The 22,255-nt window shown below is 33.8% G+C and overlaps 1 protein-coding gene across 1 annotated transcript in view; it reads right to left on the bottom strand.

Moving 5' to 3' along the window:
- Positions 1-531: 531 nt before the first annotated feature.
- The window catches only part of LOC114329238 (glucose dehydrogenase [FAD, quinone]-like), a 168,882-nt gene continuing 147,158 nt past the window's right edge, over positions 532-22,255 (bottom strand). The window contains exons 8-10 of the mRNA XM_028278281.2: positions 20,560-20,889; positions 11,527-11,805; positions 532-972 (exon numbers count right to left, since the gene is read on the bottom strand). Coding sequence (XP_028134082.1) covers positions 596-972; positions 11,527-11,805; positions 20,560-20,889 — 986 coding nt within the window. The 3' untranslated portion in view covers positions 532-595. The remainder of the gene's footprint in view (positions 973-11,526; positions 11,806-20,559; positions 20,890-22,255) is intronic.

Raw genomic sequence — 22,255 nt, 5'->3', positions numbered from 1 at the left:
CAACGTATAGGTAACGAGACGTATGCATAAGGAAAGAGAAGTACTTCTATAACAATTAAGAGAAAAAAACTGAGATATATGGGACATGTGAAGAGAGGAGATAATATCTAATATTCCAGGTCATTATGCAAGGCAAAATCCAGGGAAAAAGATCCATAGGAAGGAGACGTAACTCATGGCTGAAGAACCTTGGGAATGGTTTGGATGTAGTAACAACGAATTATTTAGAGCCGCGGTATCAAAAGTAAAAATCGCTCTGATGATTGCCAACCTTCGAAGCGGAGACGACACCTAGAGGAGAGACGTATTGAACTACTTTCTTAGGTTTTTGAAGTCAAGATTGTCTTCTTCTCCCTGGTCCTCTCTTTCCAAATACCTTGCCTTGATGAACAAGTTGCCACAAGCGATATACCTGTTCATTTCTCATAATATGGCCAAGATATTATAATTTGCGTTCTATTATTGTGTTAGAATCCCGAAATACCTGAATTTGGTATATTTCTCCATAAGACGTGATAAATAAAACACAGATTATAAAAATAATATATATACAACAAAAAAAGCTAACAAAGTATAAAATCAGTTTCTACATCTTCTACACATTTTGGCTTCTAATCCCCAGCCAATCTTCTTTGATCAAATCGGCCCCCTTTTCACCCACCATAATGGTCGGTGCATTGGTATTCCCACTAGGTATAGTCGGCATTATCGAAGCATCTATAACCCGTAAACCCCCAACACCATAAACCCGTAATCGTGGATCAACGACTGCTTCTCTGTCCCACGTGGGACCCATCTTGCACGTCCCAACCGGATGGTATATCGTCATCGATATCGTCCTGATATGGCACTCCCAGTACTTGTCACTGGTGAATTCAAACTGTCTACAGTTCGGAAACGGAATGTTGTGTAGACGGCTGCCGAATTTCTTAAAAGCTTGAGTTTCGCTTATGTTGATTGCTATTTTGGCACCTGGAACAAATAATATATTACGTTTGCATTTAATCCACTAAAAATAGATAGATCAGTTTTTCCCAACCGGTGGGTTGCGGACGGATTTCAGGTGGGTCGCGGCGTGGCTCTAATAGTTCAGTAAAACCGATTTATCTGCAACCGCCAAGAGAAGACACGACAGACGTTCGTTAATGCGGTGCAAGTGTATAGAATAGAATAGAATAGAAATATGCTTTATTGTCACTGAAAATTTTTACAATTTTATGGACAAAGCTTACATACAGTCAAAAGAAAACATAATATCAATAACAAATAACAACAAGTACAATTTACTAAAATAAGATAAATCGCCAGTATATGTACAGTATAATATAAGATATAAAAGCCAAGACAAAAAAAAATTTATTGCAAAATTTATATAAATTGCAAATTGAACATACTTACAACAAATATAATAAAATACATAAGGAACTGACAAGTTTATGCTACTGCGTATGAAACCCAATTTTCTTAGTTATTCATTAAGAAATTCTTCTATTGAATAGTATGGTCTTTTAGATAGATAGGCTTTTGTCATTTTACGGAACTTTGGGAAAGATGTTACAGATTTAAGTTGTAACGGGAGATGGTTGTACAGTTTCTTTGCGGAATATAATATAGATTTCTTTACTAACTCAGTGGATGGAATCGGTAAATAAATGTCAAAGATTGAATTTCTGGTGGAGTAAAGATGATTGGGCCTCGCTGGAAAGACATGAAGGTGTTTACGAATTAAACAAGCCGTTTCTAGAATATATAAAGATGGAAGTGTTAAAATTCCGTGATCTCTGAAGTAACTTCTACAATGTGTAGATCTTTTGAGGCCAAACAGATATCTTGTAAGTGACCTTGAAGGTTTAAGTTAAATCTGTTCAGGTATACCTGAGTAGCGTAAAGTGACCGTCAACAATCTGGCAACGACGCCAGCGCCAGTCCGACCGGTTTTATCCCACTCAGATCCAAACACTCGGTTGTTGTTCTCAGTCTGGCTCTTGTATTTGCCCGCGTAATAACATACGGCACACATCAGTGGCTTGATACTCTTTCTAGCGTTTTCTTCGTTTAACAGTAGTGAAGTACTAAACTATTTACGATGGAGAATTGGCTGAAAAGTGGGTTTTGTGTTAGAAGAGAAAACTGCAATCTATTGGCGAAGTGAGCTTAATCGTCCATTTACTAGCAATGACGCTACAGTTCCTCCAGAATTTTCAAATGTTAAGAAAGGGAAGAAAATTTTTCGAAAATATTGTCCTGAATACCGTCAATACGGATTCGCGTTCATAGGTACGGAAGAAGAACCTAGACCTCAATGCGTACTTTGTTTCGAAATCTTGGCTAACGAAAGTTTCTTCTTCTGCTTCACGAAAAAGCAGGTCAACAGATATGTAAAATACCCAACACTACATTGAAACGTAGAATCGAGGAAATGTCTGTTCACGCAAAGGAGAGTTAAATAGCTGCTATGAAAGAAACTGAATTTTATTCTTTACAATAAGACGATAGTACAGATATTGTTGACAAAGTTAATTTATTATGCTTTGTAAGGTTTGATGTCAATGGATCAATTGAAGAAAAAATGTTATTTTACCACACTTAACACCCCTACAACTGACCAAAATATTTCTTGGATAGTTTTATTCGCGAAAATGGAATTGATTAGTCCAAATGTGTCGGGCTTACAACCGATGGTGCTCGTACTATGTCAAGAAAATATAAGAGCCTGGTAAGTAAAGTCAAGGAAGTAGCTGCGTTAATTGAATGGACCCATTGCAGCATCTATAGGGAGGCATTGGCGGTTAAGAGGATCCAGACCTCAAAAGCACTCTTGATGCGCCGTAAAGATGGCGAAGTTAATAAAAGCACAATCTAAAAACTGTCGGTGTTCACTGTAATGTATGATGAAATGGGAAGCGTCCATAAGAAGTTACTTATACATTGTAAAGTGCGTTGGTTGTCACGTGGAAATGTGCTTTTCAGATTGTTCGAACTTAGAGACGAAGTTAGATTGTTTTTCGTTCAACTGGAACACGATGGCAAAGAAAAGGTCAAAATATTTTCTCAACAGTTGCCTCAATAATGAAACTTTGCTGATAAAACTGTAATACCTAGCTGATATTTTTAGCTCTCTGAACATCCTTAATCCATTAATCCTAATCCATTACAAGGAGATGATGTACATTGATTCTTCGTTCAAGATAAAGTTGATTCTACTAAAGTTGATAGATGATTTTCGTGAGCTGGAAGTCAATTCAGTAACCTCAGATACCCGGGTCGCGAATATGAAAAAAAAATCAGAAGGTGGGTCGCCAGACATAAAAGGTTGGGAACCACTGCGATAGATAATAATTGGTCAGGTAGCCCAGCTGGGCAGGCGGTCTATTAATATATCTTCTTCTTGTGGTGCTGTCTCCTTAATGGAGGTTAGCGATTTCACTGGCAAATCTGTCTCTGTCCAATGCGGCTCTAAACAAAGATGATGAATCAAGGCCGTTCCAGTCTCTAATGTTTCTAAGCCATGAAATCTGGCGCCTACCGGGACCCCGTTTTCTTTCAGTCATACCTTGGCTGATCAGTTGCGGGAGGCGGTACTTTTCGTTTCTCATTATGTGTCCTAGGTAGCTAACTTTTCTAACTTTGATGATCTTCAGCAGCTCCCTATCTGTACCTATTCTCTTCCTAACATTTTTGTTGGTGGTGTGGGTTGTCCAAGGTATTTCGAGGTATCTATCAATATCTAAGTTAGATATTTATAGTTTTCACAAGCCCTGGTATGATATGATACATTAACTACTTTATAATAGTAGCTCCTGTTGCATCCCTCCTATGCGGATAGTTTATGTTTACTACACTTATGCTTACTACTAATGGTTGCCATTTACTGTATTCTTCTACGTGTTTCTTTGTCTTGTATTTCAGATGGTATGCGAAGCACAGTGTGTATATGGTTTTATTGTTGTTTAGTGGAATGTCTATTCCTTTACATTTCCTTTTCAATACCTTCTATGCCTGTTCAAGGTATATTTTAAAAAGTGTTGGGGAGATGCAACAAACGTGTTTTAGACCTCTGGTTACCTTGATGGTCGCTGAGAGTTTATTCCCTATTTTTACGCGAGCCTGTGTGTTATATAGTTCTTTAATTGTTTTTAAAATGTTTATGTTAATATTGTCCAATTCACAGGGTTCCCGGAGTCGTTTAATAGGGCACTATCGTATCGTAGGCTTTTTTGAGGTCGACGTATAGTAAAAATACCTTTTGGTTCCGAGCGGTTTTCTTTTCTATTACGCGTAACGTAAAACAATAGGTTCGCCGTCGATCATCCAGCTCTAAAACCTGCTTGCTCTCCTGTTTTTATCTTTGTACTTTCTTTCCATAACATTTTCTAGTACTGTTCCATATACCGGCCTCAATGAGATTTTGATCGCTATCTCACGGTAATTTTTTAAAAGCACAGTTGCCTTTACTGCCATTTTTATATTGATGAAATGTAAGATTCTTTCCATTTTACCGACATTTGAGATCTGTTGATACAGTTCTGGAATAATTGAATCAGTAGGCGGACTAGCGCCTTACTTCCAGATTTAATTAGCTCGAAAGGTATTTAACCAGGGCCAGAGGCTTTTCCATTTTTAACTTCTTGCAAATTTTTGTTATTTCTGATTCCTCTCTTCTTATCGGAGATATCAATATCTGTACTTTAGTGTGTAGGGTAGCAGCATATACATGTGTCTATAAATGTGTCTCCGGTTTTAATTAGAAGATGTTTAAAATGTTTTTTTCCATTTTTGTGTAGTTACTTGTGATATGATGTATCTACTTTTTTCTTTCCGTACGTTCTTGATTACTTTCCAGTCTCCAGTGCTTCTTCTACCACCTATTGATCTTTTCCAACATTGCAATCTCTTTCCCAACTTTCGTTATTTTTTTTATTTATTTTTTCCCTTACTCTTGCTTGGGCTGCTTTGTATGCGAGCATGTCATGCATATTCTATGTATTTAGATATTTCAAGTACTTCTGTCTCTTATCCTTTATTTCAGTTTCAATTTTCTGATCCCACCAATAGGGTTTCCTTTGTGTTTTGTCTACTTCATATAGTGCAATTGCTTCATATGCTGCTGCGTGTATACAATCCTTTATTATGTTTGTACTATCCTTCTATACAGTTAAAGTGGTTTTAAGTATTTTGTTTGTCGTCTAATTTATTTTTGTACAGCCTTCTTACACCTTCATGTTCCAAACTATCGAGGTTGTGTCTCCTATTGTTATTTCGTTTTATTATGTATCTTTTATCTGTTTCTGTGAATAAGCTATATTAGTCTTTAGAAAGTATTGATCCTCTCCATGCTCTAACATCGCCTATCAACAGCCAAGATTGTTGTCTTATAATTCTGTATTCTATCCTAGGGATTATATACAGTATGTCCCTCTAAGTTGTATCCATATGGAAAACTTTTTTATTATTAATTTTACGAAAAAAAGTTATTCTTCATAAAAAGCTCTGCATGATCCACAACCTACGATTTAACCATCAAATATCAAATTTTTTGAATATTATACGAGGTATGTCAAAAAGTTTGAATTTCACTCAAGACAGTAGCTTTTTTTTCACAATATTGAAAATTGCTATTATGAAAAGATGTTTGGAATTAAAAACTATATTCTAGTATGCAATTACATCCTTATTATTAAAATATTTTTTTTTTGAAAAATTATGGATAGGTACCTAACATAACATTATTTTCAGTTATTTCAATTCAGATAACTCTTTTATTATTAATTTTACGAAAAAAAGTGATTCTTAATAAAAAGTTCTGCATGGTGAAAAACGTAAAATACAACCATCTTATGTCAAATTTTATCAATTTTATACGAGGTATGTCAAAAAACATGAATTTCGCTCAAGAGTAAAATACGTTTATTTTTCGCCATATCGAAAATTGTTATTATAAAAAGTTATTTAGAATTAAAACTATGTTTCAGTATGTAATTACATCCTTCTAATTGAAATATGCTGAACTATAAAGGTACTATCTAAATGTACGATCTAAATTTATCTTTTTTGACATACCTCGTATAAAATTGATAAAATTTGATATAAGATGGTTGTATTTTAGGTTTTAGACCATCCAGAACTTTTTATTAAAAATCACTTTTTTTCGTAAAATTAATAATAAAAGAGTTATCAGAATAGAAATAACTGAAAATAATGTAAGTTATCCATAATTTTTCAAATCTTTTTTTTTATTTAGAAGAATGTAATTACATATTAGAATATAGTTTTTAATTCCAAACAACTTTTCATAATAGCAATTTTAAATATTGTGAAAAATTAAGCTACTTTACTCTTGAGTGAAATTCAAACTTTTTGACATACCTCGTATAACATTCATAAAATTTGATATCTGATGGTTGAATCCTGAGTTTTGGACCATGCAGAACTTTTTATAAAGAATAACTTTTTTTCGTAAAATTAATAATAAAAAAGTTTTCCATATGGATACAACATACATGGACATACTGTATAAGAATTTAAGGCCACTCGTGTTCTGCGTCTATAACATTGTTGAGTAGTACAGTTGATATATGTAGGTACATAATATTATATAAATGTTAGTATTGATAAACAAATTATGAATTTTTAATGTTGGAAAAGCTGTCTCGGCAAAAATTGCCCAAGAAAAAATTTTTTTAATGTGTGAAAAATTGTCAAGAGCACGAATATCGAAACAGGATTACAAAATTTTTAATATCCACTGCTTTATTAGAAAAGCAATGTATAAACTAAATTAGGACAATTTTTAAACGCCATTTTGGAGGGGAGTTTAATTAAAATTTTGATTCTCAACCCATTTATCGAAAATACATAAACACAAAAAAAATTAGACCTTATAAAAGTGTCTACTCTATTTGCAACAACCGCATTTTTGTAATTAAAAAAATAGTAACATTTAATAAACAAATTAAATACCTATCTCATAAACTTTTATGTATTTTTAAACCAATTTTTTTGCTTTATATTTGTAACCGTTTTTGTGCGTAATTATAATGCAAATAACAATTTTTTGCAAATTTGTTTTTGAAGTTTTATTTATAACTATTTATAAAAATTAAGGGTCAAATTTTATTTAGTAAGTCTATTTGAAAGGGTTTTCCTTCAACTTTTTAGAAAAACATCGTAAAAACCTTCATAAAACATGAATTACGACAGCAGTTAAAAGTAAATTGTATGCAAAATTACATATTTTTCGTTATTTAAACAATGATCCCATTATAAAAATCATATACTTTCTTGAAAATATCTTTTGTTTTCTAACTAAATTTTGATATAAAATGTGTTTAAAAGCGATTTACATTTTTTTATTTAGAATTGCCGCATAAACCATTAAAGGTTATTAGCGGCTTTTACAGATTTTACAGTAACTAAATATATTAATTACAAATTAAATTACAAATAATAAATTAAAAATTACAAAATAGTATATATTTATAACTATTAAATTTTATGTAGTAAATGCACTTATGTATTTAAGGAATTTGATTGTACATATTTGATACATACAGTTTAAAATATATATGTTGGACAGTTATTGGTCTTTAGCATTACGCTATAATTACTATTTCCGCTAATTTTATTATCTTATTTCTTTCATTATTCTTTCTCAAAAACGAAACAACGTTGTCATTCGAAATGCACATTCAAATACCAGGGCTTTACCCTGTCACAGCTGTTTCTCGTCTATGCGGCAACAAAGTGCACCCTCATTAATTAAGTACTTTATCAGACAATTATTGTGTCAACAACCCACCTAATGCATCGAGATTGTTAACTGCAATAGTAGACGCCAGACCATAAATGATTTATCGTTCGGTCATCTGGTCAACGGGAAGAAAGATAACAAACCGTTTGTGGGTTTTCTATATCAGTCACTAGCCAAGATGTGAACGATAAACACGTATACCGGCTCGACCTTCCGAGAGACTAAAAACGAAACACATTTTCGTTTTAACAATAAAAATTACCATTCGTTTGTATGAAACACATTATTTCTTGGTCGTTTTATTACATTTATTTCAATTATATTCCGCAACTCACCCATCGGAATATTGGTGACCCTCGCGAGTATTTTAAACCGCCGCGAAAATTTAAAAAAAGTTAGTTTTTTTAATATACTTTTGCCGGTTAATAAATACAGTGAACAGCAACAATGACGACCAGTGCCAACAATAGTGTCTCAGATCGGATTGCAGTGGCCATCGGGAAATTGACAGCCGAATTAGCTGACATGAAAATCCAGCTATGTAGCTTGTCAATTGCCCAAGCACACACAAAACACTAACAGCAACCACGCACCACGCACCAGCACCACGCACCAGCACCACGCACCAGCACCACGCACCACGCAACAAGCGCCAAGCACCACGCACCAAGCATCACGCACCAAGCACCACGCAACAAGCGTCAAGCACCAAGCACCACGCAACAAGCGACAAGCACCACGCACCAAGCATCACGCACCACGCAACAATCGTCAAGCACCAAGCACCACGCAACAAGCGTCAAGCACCACGCAACAAGCACCACGCACCAAGCATCACGCACTAAGCAACACGCACCATGCACCACGCACCACGCACCAAACACCGACGACAATGCTCACATTCATTTACTTTTGTCGTCCGGGTAAATAGAAAAGAAATGACCAGCAAAACAAACAACAACAGACCGGGGAGAACAGCAAGATTTAGCGGAAGCTACCAAGAAAGTGTTAGTTGTGACAGTGTAGACACAGTGTAGTAAGTGACTTTTCGTTCTCCTCGTATAAACTTTGCGTTCGTTATTTTTTTTTTTCTATTTTCAATTTTCATTATATGTAATTTGTATATATTATATATTAGCTATCGTTTTAGTCTCTCAGAGGGGGGTATTTAGCATTACGCTATAATTACTATTTCCGCTAATTTTATTATCTTATTTCTTTCATTATTCTTTCTCAAAAACGAAACAACGTTGTCATTCGAAATGCACATTCAAATACCAGGGCTTTACCCTGTCACAGCTGTTTCTCGTCTATGCGGCAACAAAGTGCACCCTCATTAATTAAGTACTTTATCAGACAATTATTGTGTCAACAACCCACCTAAAGAGGAAAACTGACAGAGTGTGTTGCGACATTATGAGTGAAATAAAAAAATGTAACAGAAAAAGATAAAAACTGAAGACAGGGTTCAACCCAACGTGAAAAAGATTAAACGCAAGAAGAGATAGAGAAATTTCTGTCAAAATTTGGTATTTATGACCCTTAAAATAACACCAAATGCTAAAATTTATTAGCCTGTGGATAGTGTGGATGTCTCGTCAGCCGAGGGTACGATCAGTGGCGTGGTAATTTTATGGTCAAACTACGTTTTGTTCTAATTTTTATCATTGTGAGAATTAAAAAAACCAACTTATATTTTTATCTCCACCACTGAGGGCGGTCAACTTTTTGGTTGCCTGTATTCTTCGGGACATATTTGGGACATTTTATCACAAAGTAAATATTACTAATTTTACCGTCTTGTAGGGTATCTGCGTTCTCTTTCTTTTCCACTAATATATATTATATCTCTCTTTGCCGACGTTTAAATTAGGACCCACTTGAAGCTCGCTTCAACACGCGCCTCGACCTCGTCGTGAGAATTCTCCATAATGCATCGAGATTGTTAACTGCAATAGTAGACGCCAGACCATAAATGATTTATCTTTCGGTCATCTGGTCAACGGGAAGAAAGATAACAAACCGTTTGTGGGTTTTCTATATCAGTCACTAGCCAAGATGTGAACGATAAACACGTATACCGGCTCGACCTTCCGAGAGACTAAAAACGAAACACATTTTCGTTTTAACAATAAAAATTACCATTCGTTTGTACACATTATTTCTTGGTCGTTTTATTACATTTATTTCAATTAAATTCCGCAACTCACCCATCGGAATAGGTCATTCAGAGTAGGACCATTCAGGGGGTAGGTATGTCGGTTCGCTAAACTCAGACACAACTGGCTAGTGATTTTATTAGGTAATTTTTTTGTTTTTGGCCAATTTTGCCAAAATTGGCAAAATTACCAACAATTTAGTAATTATTAACTATTTAGTAATTATTTTTGTTGCCAATTTTACCAAATTGGCAAAATTACTTACTGAAATAACTAGCCAATTGTGTCTGAGTTGCGAATTGCGAATCGACTATAGCTCTTTTGTTGTGAGATGCTGGTGAGTTAACGCTGTATGTCCAATTCTTAATTGGTTTGTAATCACCTGTTGCCTTCTGTTTTCTGGAAATTGAAGTTTAGTGCCAATCTTAGTTTTAAGATTAAACTTATTAGAATTCCACGTTTGTTGCCAATTTTTTACGCAGTGCTGTTTAATATTAAGCTGGATATCACTGAATGGAATTGTTGTCATTATTCCAGTTTGCTCGTCAGTAACAGCTTTCTTTGTATTATGTACTGTGGACTATATGAATTACATTTTGATTTACTCGTATATTACGTGTATTGGTATTTTGTTTGTTAACGATCGGCTGTCAGCTGAAATTGAAATCAGACGTGGAGTAAGACTGGGATACGTGTTGTCGCCAGTTCTTTTTAATGCCTACTCGGAAGAGATCTTGAAAAAAGTTCTTGAGGGTGAAACAGCTGGAATAAAGGTAAATGGAGTTTTCATTAACCATAATGTTAGCTGAAAATATTGGGGATCTTCAGAGGCTGGTGACCAGAATAGCGGAGCTTGGACAAGATTACGATCTAACAATGAACGTCAAGAAGACAAATTTTATGAGAATATCGAAAACTCAAAGAAATATCGAGAATCCCTTCATAAACGGATCCAATATCGAACTAGTCGACCAATATGCATACCTTGGAACAATGATCAACTCCACAAGAGATTACTTACAGGAAATTAAAATCAGAATAGAAAAGGCTAATAGAGCAAATTTTAACAAAATGTGGAAAGTGCTCTGCACAGGAGATTTGAAGTTGGAGCTAAGAGTTAGGTTAGCTGGGTGCTACGTTTTCTCGACTTTGTTTTATGGAATGGAAGCTTGGACCTTGAATGCTGCATCAATGAAAAAACTAGAATCATTCGAGCTGTGGGTGTACAGAAGAATTCTGAAAATATCGTGGACAGAACACGTCACAAACAAAGAGTTTCTGATTAAGATGAATAAAGAAATGGAAATCTTAAATACCATCAAAACAAGAAAATTAGAATATCTCGGACATATTACACAAGGAGAGAGATACAACTTGCTCCAATTGAATATGCAGGGGAAGATTTAAGGAAAAAGAAGCAGAGGAAGCCGCAGAATATCGTGGCTGCGCAACCTGAGAGAATGGTACGGATGTACGTCAAATGAACTTTTCAGAGCAGCCGTGTCTAAAATCCGAATGGCTCTGATGATTGCCAACCTCCGACGTGGAGATGGCACTTAAAGAAGAAGAAGAATTTTGTTTGATCAGACTGAAAAATAATATGTGAATGATATCTACCTTCAACTAAAGTTAAAATATCCAGAGGATGATCGAAATAATTCGCATTGATCAACGGCGGCGAAAACGGATTTTTGTTTCTGAGCCTCACCCACCCTCGGGATCTCGGTCGGAGAAGGAGCGGCATTAATGTGTACACATCCTTGTTTGCTATCGGCTTGTAAACTGTGTTGTATAGTTCGTCTGTGAGTCCCAGAACTTTCCTAACTTTGGCCCCCGCGTCGGAGTTGATGCTTGCCGGCGCCATGTGGAATTGAATGTCTGGCCAGGATCGGTTCCCTAAAAAGGAAATAAAGGATAACATAATCAGTAGTATTTGCATTTAATTTTAGATAAAATGTTATATCTTTAATAGGGGTGGTATAATGAGGATTCGTACACTTGAAACGATTCTTTACCCGTGCATCATTAATACCTGGCCAGATAAAACACATACTTTTTATTTAGTATCATGCTCTTCCACGCATGAAACTAAAGTCAAACCAGCTACCGCCTGTTATTAAGTAAAAACACATGTTATTTTTATGAACGTTCTAGGCTCAGTACATTGAAAAGAGATAGGTACAAAAAAGACGCGTGGGATGTTTTCAGATTTTAAGTAGGTAGAATTGGTGACGTTTCTGGTTTGTTTACTTTTGTGACTGTCAGTGTGTTGAATTTTTTGCTGGTTTTTGTCGAATTTTTGCATTTTGAAGTTATTCATATTACACAAACAGTTGTTTTCACAATTAATTTTATATTGTAGTTTGTAAGTTTATGGTAAGTGTATTTTATTTTTATTTTGACATTAATTTTTACAACATACAAAGCTAACTTCATTCACACAGTTAAGGAATGGTTGTGTTTAAGTTTCCGCCAAAGTGAATAAAATGACAAAAAGAAAATATGTTATTGAATTTTTTTATAACTTATTTATTTATTTATTAATCACTAATGATATTAAAATAATTTATAAAAATTTTAAAATTTTAAATCAAAACTTACATTTGCCATTCTATTTTTTGATAATATAACGTCAAATTTTATAATATAACCCGTGATCGGAGCAGTAGCCACTTTCTGTCACTTTTTAGCTGTTGCGTTTAGTAAATTTCTGACTTATTTCATATGCTTTAAATGATGACGCACTGGTAAAGAACAATGGAGTCAACTGTAATTAGAAAATATGGTACAAAATTTAACAATTCCTAAATTTTTACATATTGCAGTCATATCCAGGAACAACTACGAGGCTTGTTCGAGGAAAAAATTATCCGTAAACGTATCTATGTACCGGGTGTCCCAATAAGAATGGCCCTCGGCCATATCTCAGGAACCGTTTATAGTACAGCTTTGAGAAAAAAATATTTATAACAAAAGTTGCCTCAGGAAATCTCTGGAAATTATTTTCATAATTGTAGGTCCACCGCTAGAGGGCGTAATTGAATATCAAAAATTAAAAAATCAAAATTTTACAAAATTTGCCTAATGCAAGGGCACTGAAAATCCCATCATCGTATTCTTCATAAAATTCTGCGCATATTTGATTTGACAAGTTTAAGTCTACTTTTGCAAATAAGAGGTGGGGGTGAGTGGGAACTTTCTTATGAAAAAATGGCTGTAAGTCCGGTTCTGCTAAATCGAATTTTGCATAGTTGGTCTTGTTGAAAACAGCGCTTTTTCGTTAATGTAAGTGTCTTATTTTCGAAATAACTCAATAAGTAATATGCAAGTTAGGAGGTGTTATTTAATTATTTTTAGAAATCCAGTTTTCTTTGGAAAATATTAAATACAAGTATGCATTTTTAATCCTGTATTACAAAATTAGACCAAATTAGCTACAGAATATCGAAAACCGGATGTCGATACCTTTCTTCTATCTCGAGATATCTTAAGAAAAGTGTAAATTTTAAAGAACTGTTAATGTCCTCGGTAAACGAAGTTAAGGAAAAGTAGTGTGCTATGGAAAAAACAAATAAACATTTTTCAGATGTAAACGTATATAATAATAAACGTATATAATAACGTATGTAATTAAAACAACAGTAAGACAAACAACACTATAAAATATAACAAAGAAATAAAAGCAACTACTTACTTAGTACTTAGTGATTGCCTAAATGTTCAAATTGTTGCCCATCATTTTCGATGCAAGTATTTACTCTTTCAAGAGTAGATTGAATAGCAACAGATTTAACTGTTTTAGACTTTCATTTATGGGGACAGATTTGAGGTTAGATTTTTGAAATATATACTGTTTTGCATGTCCTTAACTTACCTTATCTTAATCTGAAAATTTTGAGTATTTTTAAGGATAGAGTGTTAAGAGAACCTTGTTTTTGCCGTTAGGCCCACTACTCGAGAAAACATTATCTAGAAAATACGAAACGCGGTTCAAAACATTGTGAAAGCAGAAATTGAGACTGCTGTTCAATCTATTCTTGAAAGAGTAAATACTTGCATCGAAAATGATGGACAACAATTTGAACATTTAGGTCGTCACTAGGTAAGTAAATAGTTGCTTTTATTTCTTTGTTATATTTTATAGTGTTGTTTGTCTTATTGTTGTTTTAATTAATTATATACGTTTACACCTGGAAAATGTTTCTTTGTTTTTTCCATAGCACACTACTTTTCCTTAACTTCGTTTACCGGTGACATTAAAAGTTGTTTAAAATTTACACTTTTTTAAGATATCTCGAGATAGAAAAAATATATCGACATGAGGTTTTCGGTATTCTGTTGCTAATTTGGTCTATTTTTGTAATACATGATTAAAAATGCATACTTGTATTTAATATTCTCCAAAGAAAACTAGATTTCCAAAAATAATTAAATAACCTACTAGCTGGCATATTACTTTTTAGGCTATTACGAAAATAAGACTCTTACATTGACGAAGAAGAGCTATTTTGAACAAGACCAAGTATGCAAAATTCGATTTAGCAGAACCGGACTTACAGCCTTTTTTTATAAGAAGGTTCCCACTCACCCCCACCTCTTATTTGCAAAGGTAAACTTAAACTTGTGAAATCAAATATGCGCATAATTTTATGAAGAATACGATGATTGGATTTCCAGTGCCCTTTCATTAGGTAAATTTTGTAAAATTTTGATTTTTTTAATTTTTGATATTCAATTACGCCCTCTAGCGGTGGACCTAGAATTATGAAAATAATTTCCAGGCTTTTTCCGAGGCAACTTTTGTTATAAATATTTTTTTCTCAAAGCTGTACTATAAACGGTTCCTGATATATAGCCGAGAGCCATTCTTATTGGGACACCCGGTACAAATCATTACCATATTTAAGGCACATATTCGATTGTTCCACCAACCGATGCATACCCTGTTTAAAGAATTCTTGTGGCCGTAGCTCAAAAAATTCTTTTGCGGCATTTTGTTTTTCTTGGTCCATCTGAAAATGATTGCTTTTTAACGCCTTTTTCGGTGGCCCAAGGATGTAAAAATCGTAGATCAATAAATTGAAATACATGGAAAGACGATATTGTAAAAGCTGCAGGAACTAACTGGAAAAGCGCAGCCAAGGACAGACGGAAGTGGAAAGATTTGGGGAAGGCTAATGTCCAAAGTTAAAGAGAAATGGGCTAAAGAAGAAGAAGAAGGAACCCACTCCCTTCCTCTACCACCAAAAACACGCAATTTTTCGTTTTTATTTTTTTTTTAAGTGGGATGCAATCTATTTAAAAAATTTCAAAAATTTACAGGCATAGTTGAGACGTTTACAAAACATGTCCATTTTTTATAGACCCGTACGTTCAGTATAACATCAAAATGGACTTTTTTCGAAAAAAGAAGTGTTAACCTTTTTTTGAAAATAGTTACAGGTCTTATTTTTTATATGTATTTAAAAAACTATTTTTATATGTATTTTATATGTATTTAAGAATACTGTTTTCAGACTTTTCCGTAAGGTGCGCCACCTTCAAAAATCCGAATAACTGGTTTTCTATGGGTTTTTGGGTATTTCGTCCATTTTATAAACTTCAAAATAGATCAAATACATCAAGATTTTTCACAAGTTATATACAGGGTGAGTGGGGAGGAACGCGCCAAACTTTAAGACTGTATAATATACGTAAAATTAATCAAAAATAACTCATTTGTTGTTATTCGATTTTCATTTATTTCCGAGATATGGGGTGTTAAAATTTTTCTTACAAACTGATGATTTATTTAAGTATTGCTCTAAAACCGGTTGAGGTGTGCAAATGGAATTTGGTGGGTTTTAAGACATAGTTATTGCGCATATTTTGACACACAATAATTAAGAATTTTATATTCACCATTGGCGCGTGTACGGGTAATAGTCTGTAATTTTTTAAAGATAAAAATGGTACGTCACTGAAATATTTCAAATTAAAAATCTTTCTTGAATTTCTCGTTTAATTTGTGACAAAAAATTTATCTTCCCTTTTTTTTCATGCGACGCTTCGTTCTCATGCAAAGAATAAAACATCTTAACACTTTCAAAGTTTTCGACGAAGTTTCTATATGAATGTGTAGAAATTTATTTCCAATATGTAAGCGGTAAGATATTTTATATTTTACATAAAAACGAACCGTCGTGTGAAAAAATATGAAGATATATTTTTTGTCAGAAATTGAACAGGGAATTCAAAAATAATTTTTAATGTGTATTTTTTATGTGAATATAAAATTCTTAATTGTGTGTCAAAACATGCGTAACAACTAAGTCTTAAAACCCACCAAATTTCATTTGCATACCTCAACCGGTTTTAGAGCAATAAATAAATCATCAGTTTGTAAGAAAAATTTTAACACCCCATATATCGGAAACAAATGAAAATCGAATAACAACATATGAGTTATTTTTGATTATTTTTACGTATATTATACAGTCTTAAAGTTTGGCGCATTCCTCCCCACTCACCCTGTATACATAATTTGAAGTAACTGAGTCCTCTATGACATTCAAAAATTGGGCGAAACACAAAATCCCCAAAAGGGAGTTTTTTGGGGGAAATAATTAAAAAAAGCGAAAATTGACGTTTTTGATGGTAGGAACAAGGGGAGGGGTGGTGGGTTAAAATTGTGCTGGGTTTTATTTTTAATCACATATAACAGGGGTGGCCAAGCTCCTTGATAGTCCGAGCCACTTTTCACAAGTAGAAATTTTTCGCGAGCCGCAATTAAATACGTATTAAAAAAGTACGTAAAGAAAGTATTTACAAATTTTTAACAGAAATTTCATTTATTGAAAACAGAAATAAATTTACGAAATATTAAAACTTAATTACATATAGTTTTATTTTCGAGCTTGATCTTTGGGGTATTTGGGTCATATTTATATTGGTAATAAAAAATTCACCTTATGAATTACATGTTCATTTCAAACGAATTCAGAAAAAAATGAAGAAACGATTCAAAATATTTTGTCTTGAAATCTATTTTGAAGTTCGGTCAATACTCCTTCTGACTTTTTTACATACTCGTTAATGACTAAGATGTGTGATCTAAATTACAAATTATATCCGTAACAAGAGTTATACAAATCTGTCTGGAGTCGGTTGATTAGTGACTTTTATTTCGCGCCACTCTTAATGTTCATTTGTGCAGTTTTTGATGTGTCATATCTTTAAAAGACATTTTGAAACATACGGAACGATAATAATTTTTTTAAATATAATAACACAAAATTGAAAAGGAACTTGGGTACATTTATCGAGAGCCACAAGTAATCCTTCAAAGAGCCGCATGTGGCTCGCGAGCCGCAGTTTGGCCACCCCTGACATATAACGTAAAAAAATGAACAAAGATGAATTTTGTGAGTAAGAGCATTTTGTTTATCTTATCGGGGGGTGCCCTTTTAGTGTTATTTAGTTTAGCTTTGCAATTGCCCATATACTATGGGAAGATCTTTGCAAAAACTGATACTTGGATGGAAATGAATCAAATATTAGTAGATCACATTTTTTAAGAAAACTCTTAAACAAAATGAGTTTTTCCAACCTATTAAGCGTAATTTTGGTATCAATTGGTGCCACCTCTGGACTTTTGTTTATACTCTAGAATTTTATATTTTTTTTACTCCACTGACCCATCTAAGCATTCCCATTTCCGTCACATGTATTCGTTGTTCGTCTTTCTTTTTAAGGTCGCAACATATTATCACGCAGGTAGCGATTCCAGCAAACTGGTTTTAAATATAAACAATTCACACCGTCTGGAACGTATCGTCTCAGACACCTTTTAGTAAAATCAGGATTTTCGGAGACTACGCAACGTGCTGGAAACGTTACGTGCATGATAATATGCCGCGACCTTTAACTGTACCACCCCCCTCGAAGGGCATGTAGAGCCGTCAGTTTCGGCTACACAAATGGAAGATATCTCCCCGGGGGAAGTGAGTGGTCAAGATCTGTCTCTGGCCAGGCTAACACTGGTGGTGTACTCTTTAAATTCAAGCAGACAAGATCGTCCAACCGACTTTATCAAAAAGTAAATATTTATTAATTTCAATACAGGGTGTAACAAAAATACAGGTCATAAATTAAATCACATATTCTGGGACCAAAAATAGTTCGAATGAACCTAACTTACCTTAGTACAAATATGCACATAAAAAAAGTTACAGCCCTTTGAAGTTACAAAATGAAAATCGATTTTTCCGAATATATCGAAAACTATTCTAGATTTTTTATTGAAAATGGACATATGGCATTCTTATGGCAGTAGCATCTTAAGAAAAAATTATAGTGAAATTTGGACACCCCATAAAAATTTTATGGGGGTTTTGTTCCTTTAAACCTTCCAAACTTTTGTGTATGAACCTAACTTACCTTAGTACAAATATGCACATAAAAAAGATACAGCCCTTTGAAGTTACAAAAGGAAAATCGATTTTTCCGAATATATCGAAAACTATTCTAGATTTTTTATTGAAAATGGACATGTGCCATTCTTATGGAAGGAACATCTTAAAGAAAAATTATAGTGAAATTTGTGCACCCCATAAAAATTTTATGGGGGTTTTGTTCCCTTAAACTCCCCCAAACTTATGTTTACGTCTCAATTAAATTATGATTGTGGTACCATTAGTTAAATTCAATATTCTTAAAACTTTTTTGCCTCTTAGTATTTTTTCGACAAGGCAGTTTTTATCGAGCTGAGGTTTATTTTTTAATATGTTTACATAAAAATTTTATGTGGGTTTTGTTCTTTTACACCCCCCAAATGTTTGTGTACGTTCCAATTAAAATATTACTGTCACGGTACACGTACACGTGCAGAGGCGCATCTCTCTCGCTGGTATGACGTCACTCGCGAGGAGAATGATTTGTAAATGCATATAATTTTTAGGAGATACGTTCCAGTTTTATCGAATTTAAAATGATAGCATCTGACTGTTTGATTAAAAATGATTGTAAGAGAAAATAGTTTTATGTACTATTATTATTCCTAGGGATTTACAATTTGTCCACATAAAAATTGCGTTGATTATTAATTCAAGAATACTGCTCTTTAAATAATCGTACATTTGAGACATGGATCTACTTGCAAGTAAAATTCCTTTTTGAAAGGGAATCATTTTTTTGTGCTTGCCGACTCTCACAGACTTAATTAATACTATCAATTGATCCAGTAGGTTTCGTTGGCTGTTAATATCTGTACCGAAAACATTCCTTCCTGGACAGTTCTGAGTAAATTTTGAACGGGAGTTGAACAAATCGAACCAGTCATTGAACAGTTGGACCATATCAGAGGCTTCTTGCCAAAAGCTATTTTTCAGCATAAGACCACTCTCTCCGCAATATTTTATAGCTTTTGCCACTGAGTTGGATAGAAACTATCTGTCTTTGATTACAGTTTTTGCAATTATGTACGGCACAATTCGGCATTGTAAATTTATGCCAGACCCACACGATACCAAAAACAATACAAATAATAAATTGAATATTAACACGTTCAATAATGTCTAATAATTAAAAGTAACAAATTATATTCTCCGCTCCGTAAAACTTTCATTTGTAAAGAATTTCACAAATGCATGTAAAAATGTATCTGCAAGTCAAGTGGCTAAGTGTGTGGGTTCCTCGGTTCCTCGAAGCTGACGTCGTGCGCGAAACGGACGGAATTTAGGCGCCAAAATCGGCATACCGTCTGTACGTGTACCGTGTATTACTGTGATACCATTAGTTAAACACAGTGTTTTTAAAACTTTTTTGTCTCTTTGTATTTTTTCGAGAAGGCACCTTTTATCGAGATGTGCCTTCTTTTTTAATATGGTTCAAAATATACCTAAAAATGTAAATCATAAATAAATTTTCATATTATTATTGCCAAGTCTTCATAATCGTACTTAACCATATACAAAATATGTGGTGGATTTGATAAATATTCAAAATATCTCGATAAAAACTTTTCGAAAAAGTACTAAGAGGCAAAAAAGTGTTAAAAACATTGTGTTTACCTAATGGTACTACAATAATAATCTAATTGGAACGTACACAAAAGTTTGGGGGGTTTAAAGGAACAAAACCCCATAAAATTTTTATGGGGTGTCCAAATTTTACTATAAATTTTTCTTAAGATGCTACTGCCATAAGAATGCCACATGTCCATTTTCAATAAAAAATCTGTAATAGTTTTCGATATATGTATTGGAAAAAATCGATTTTCATTTTGTAAGTTCAAAGGGCTGTAATTTTTATGTGCACATATTTGTACTAAGGTACGTTAGGTTCAATCGAACTATATTTGGTCCCAGAATATGTGATTAAATTTATGACCTGCATTTTTGTTACACCCTGTATATTTCCTATTTCTATTTACCTACGTTTATATTGGTAAACTGTTGAAGCGGTTCACGCTACAGTCTGTTGGATTCCGTCTTAAGACGTACCAGATATCAATGTTTTGAAAGGAGTAGAATGCTCAGGAAGACGTTTAGTAGTTACCTAACAGGCCATAATCTCTAATATACTTTTAATTTTAAGATAACTATTTCGAAATCTTTAAAGTACGTTAAGCGAATCATACCAAGACTAATCCTTTTTTCATCAATTACCTACCCATATAAGTATTAACAAACGCCAGTCCCTCCACTCCTCCTAGCGTGGTCATCGGACCTTGCTCGTGCATCACGTATTGCATCGTCATGGGAAAAGCCTGGAGCCTGTCCTGCACGATAGACACTGGTTTATTAATCCTGAACGTCAAACCGCCCATCGCGACGTGGTCCTGTAAATTCTCTCCCACTGGTAGGTCGCGGAGGATGGGAATTCCGTGCTTGGTGAGTTCATCTTTTGGCCCTATTCCCGACAACATGAGGATTTGCGGTGTGTTAATGGCACCGGCGGAGAGGATGATTTCTCGTTTGGCTGTGACAATCTGCTTCCTTCCTGAAAGTATAAAACGAAATAAAATTCTACTTTGATTTAAAGAGATGGCTGCAATGGGTATAATAAAATGTACGTTGTCAGTAAGTCACAAAGAGTATAATAAAGTCCACGTTGTAGTCTGTAAGTTAGTCTGGGCTGATTATCGGAGAATAGGCCATTTTTGGGAAAAGTTATTTACCAGCAATTTTATTGCTGGGATTGAATCTTATTATTGTATCTATTTATAATATAGGTATGCAAAGTCCGCAGATAGTGTGCTACTTTTTTTATAAACAAAATGGCGCCCGAAAATCGTGTTTTTTTCAATTTTTGCTCTATAACTCCAAAGATTTTAACTTTACACCAAAAACACCCAAATAAAATTTCACCGCAATTAAATTCTGCATAGAGGCGTGTTTTTCCCCGTTTACTTCGACAAAAACTTTCCCCGGAAAATGCGGGTTTTTCCAACAAAATCTTTAATTTTCTACTAAAATTTTATATAAGTAATTGTTAATAGATAATTAAATAACTTGGTAACATAAAAGCTCTTTTCGTATAGATTATAACTCCAGAAGCCGATTGAAATTGAATAGACAGTTTAGCAACAATTGAATTGTCAATTAAAAATTTACGGTCGCTATAATAACCACAATAATTATGATAGATAAGAATAACCATGATTTTTGTATAAAAAGACACTGTACCTATATAATGTACTTTACATAATTGAAATTGGACTATTCATGCGGCCTCAGGAATATTTTAAAATTATAAACAATTTTTTGGCTTATAAACAAATAGAATATCTCGGGAAATGTTAAACTAAATTAAATTGTGAAGACGGTACTGGAAAAAAAGCGGCAGGACGCTTCCTTTAAAAGAAAAATCGTTTAATTGTGCTGAGTGGTTCTTGAGATACAACCGGTCAAAGTTGACCGGTATTTACGGCAAAGATATAAAAACTACGATCATCATTTTCAAACCATCACCTTTTTGTTTTCGTCCTCTTTCTCCACACCGATTTTCATATATTTAAAATAATCATAACATATATTATTATAATAAAAACTATCGATATTACGAGTAAAAATTGCCAAAAATAGTAAAATTCCAATCAAAAACTAGATTGGAGAAAATGTAACCCTCAAAGTTCAAAATCGATATACGTTAAAAAAATACATTTTCTCGGCTTTCCATGGAGCAATTTCCTTCATTCTTTTTTTGTTCCCAAGTAACTCGGGTAGAGCCATCCAACTAACGCATTATTAAATGTCAAACTTGCTTTTGTTTTGTTATAATAAATTAATTAATTTATTATAGCAAAAATTTTTATTCTGTTTAAATAAAGATTGTTTAAATAATAATACAGCTTGCAAATGAAAAT

Source organism: Diabrotica virgifera, chromosome 3 (genome assembly GCF_917563875.1).
Source record: "Diabrotica virgifera virgifera chromosome 3, PGI_DIABVI_V3a".
NCBI classification, from domain to species: Eukaryota; Metazoa; Arthropoda; class Insecta; order Coleoptera; family Chrysomelidae; genus Diabrotica; species Diabrotica virgifera.
This window is presented reverse-complemented; position numbering and strand designations above follow the sequence as displayed.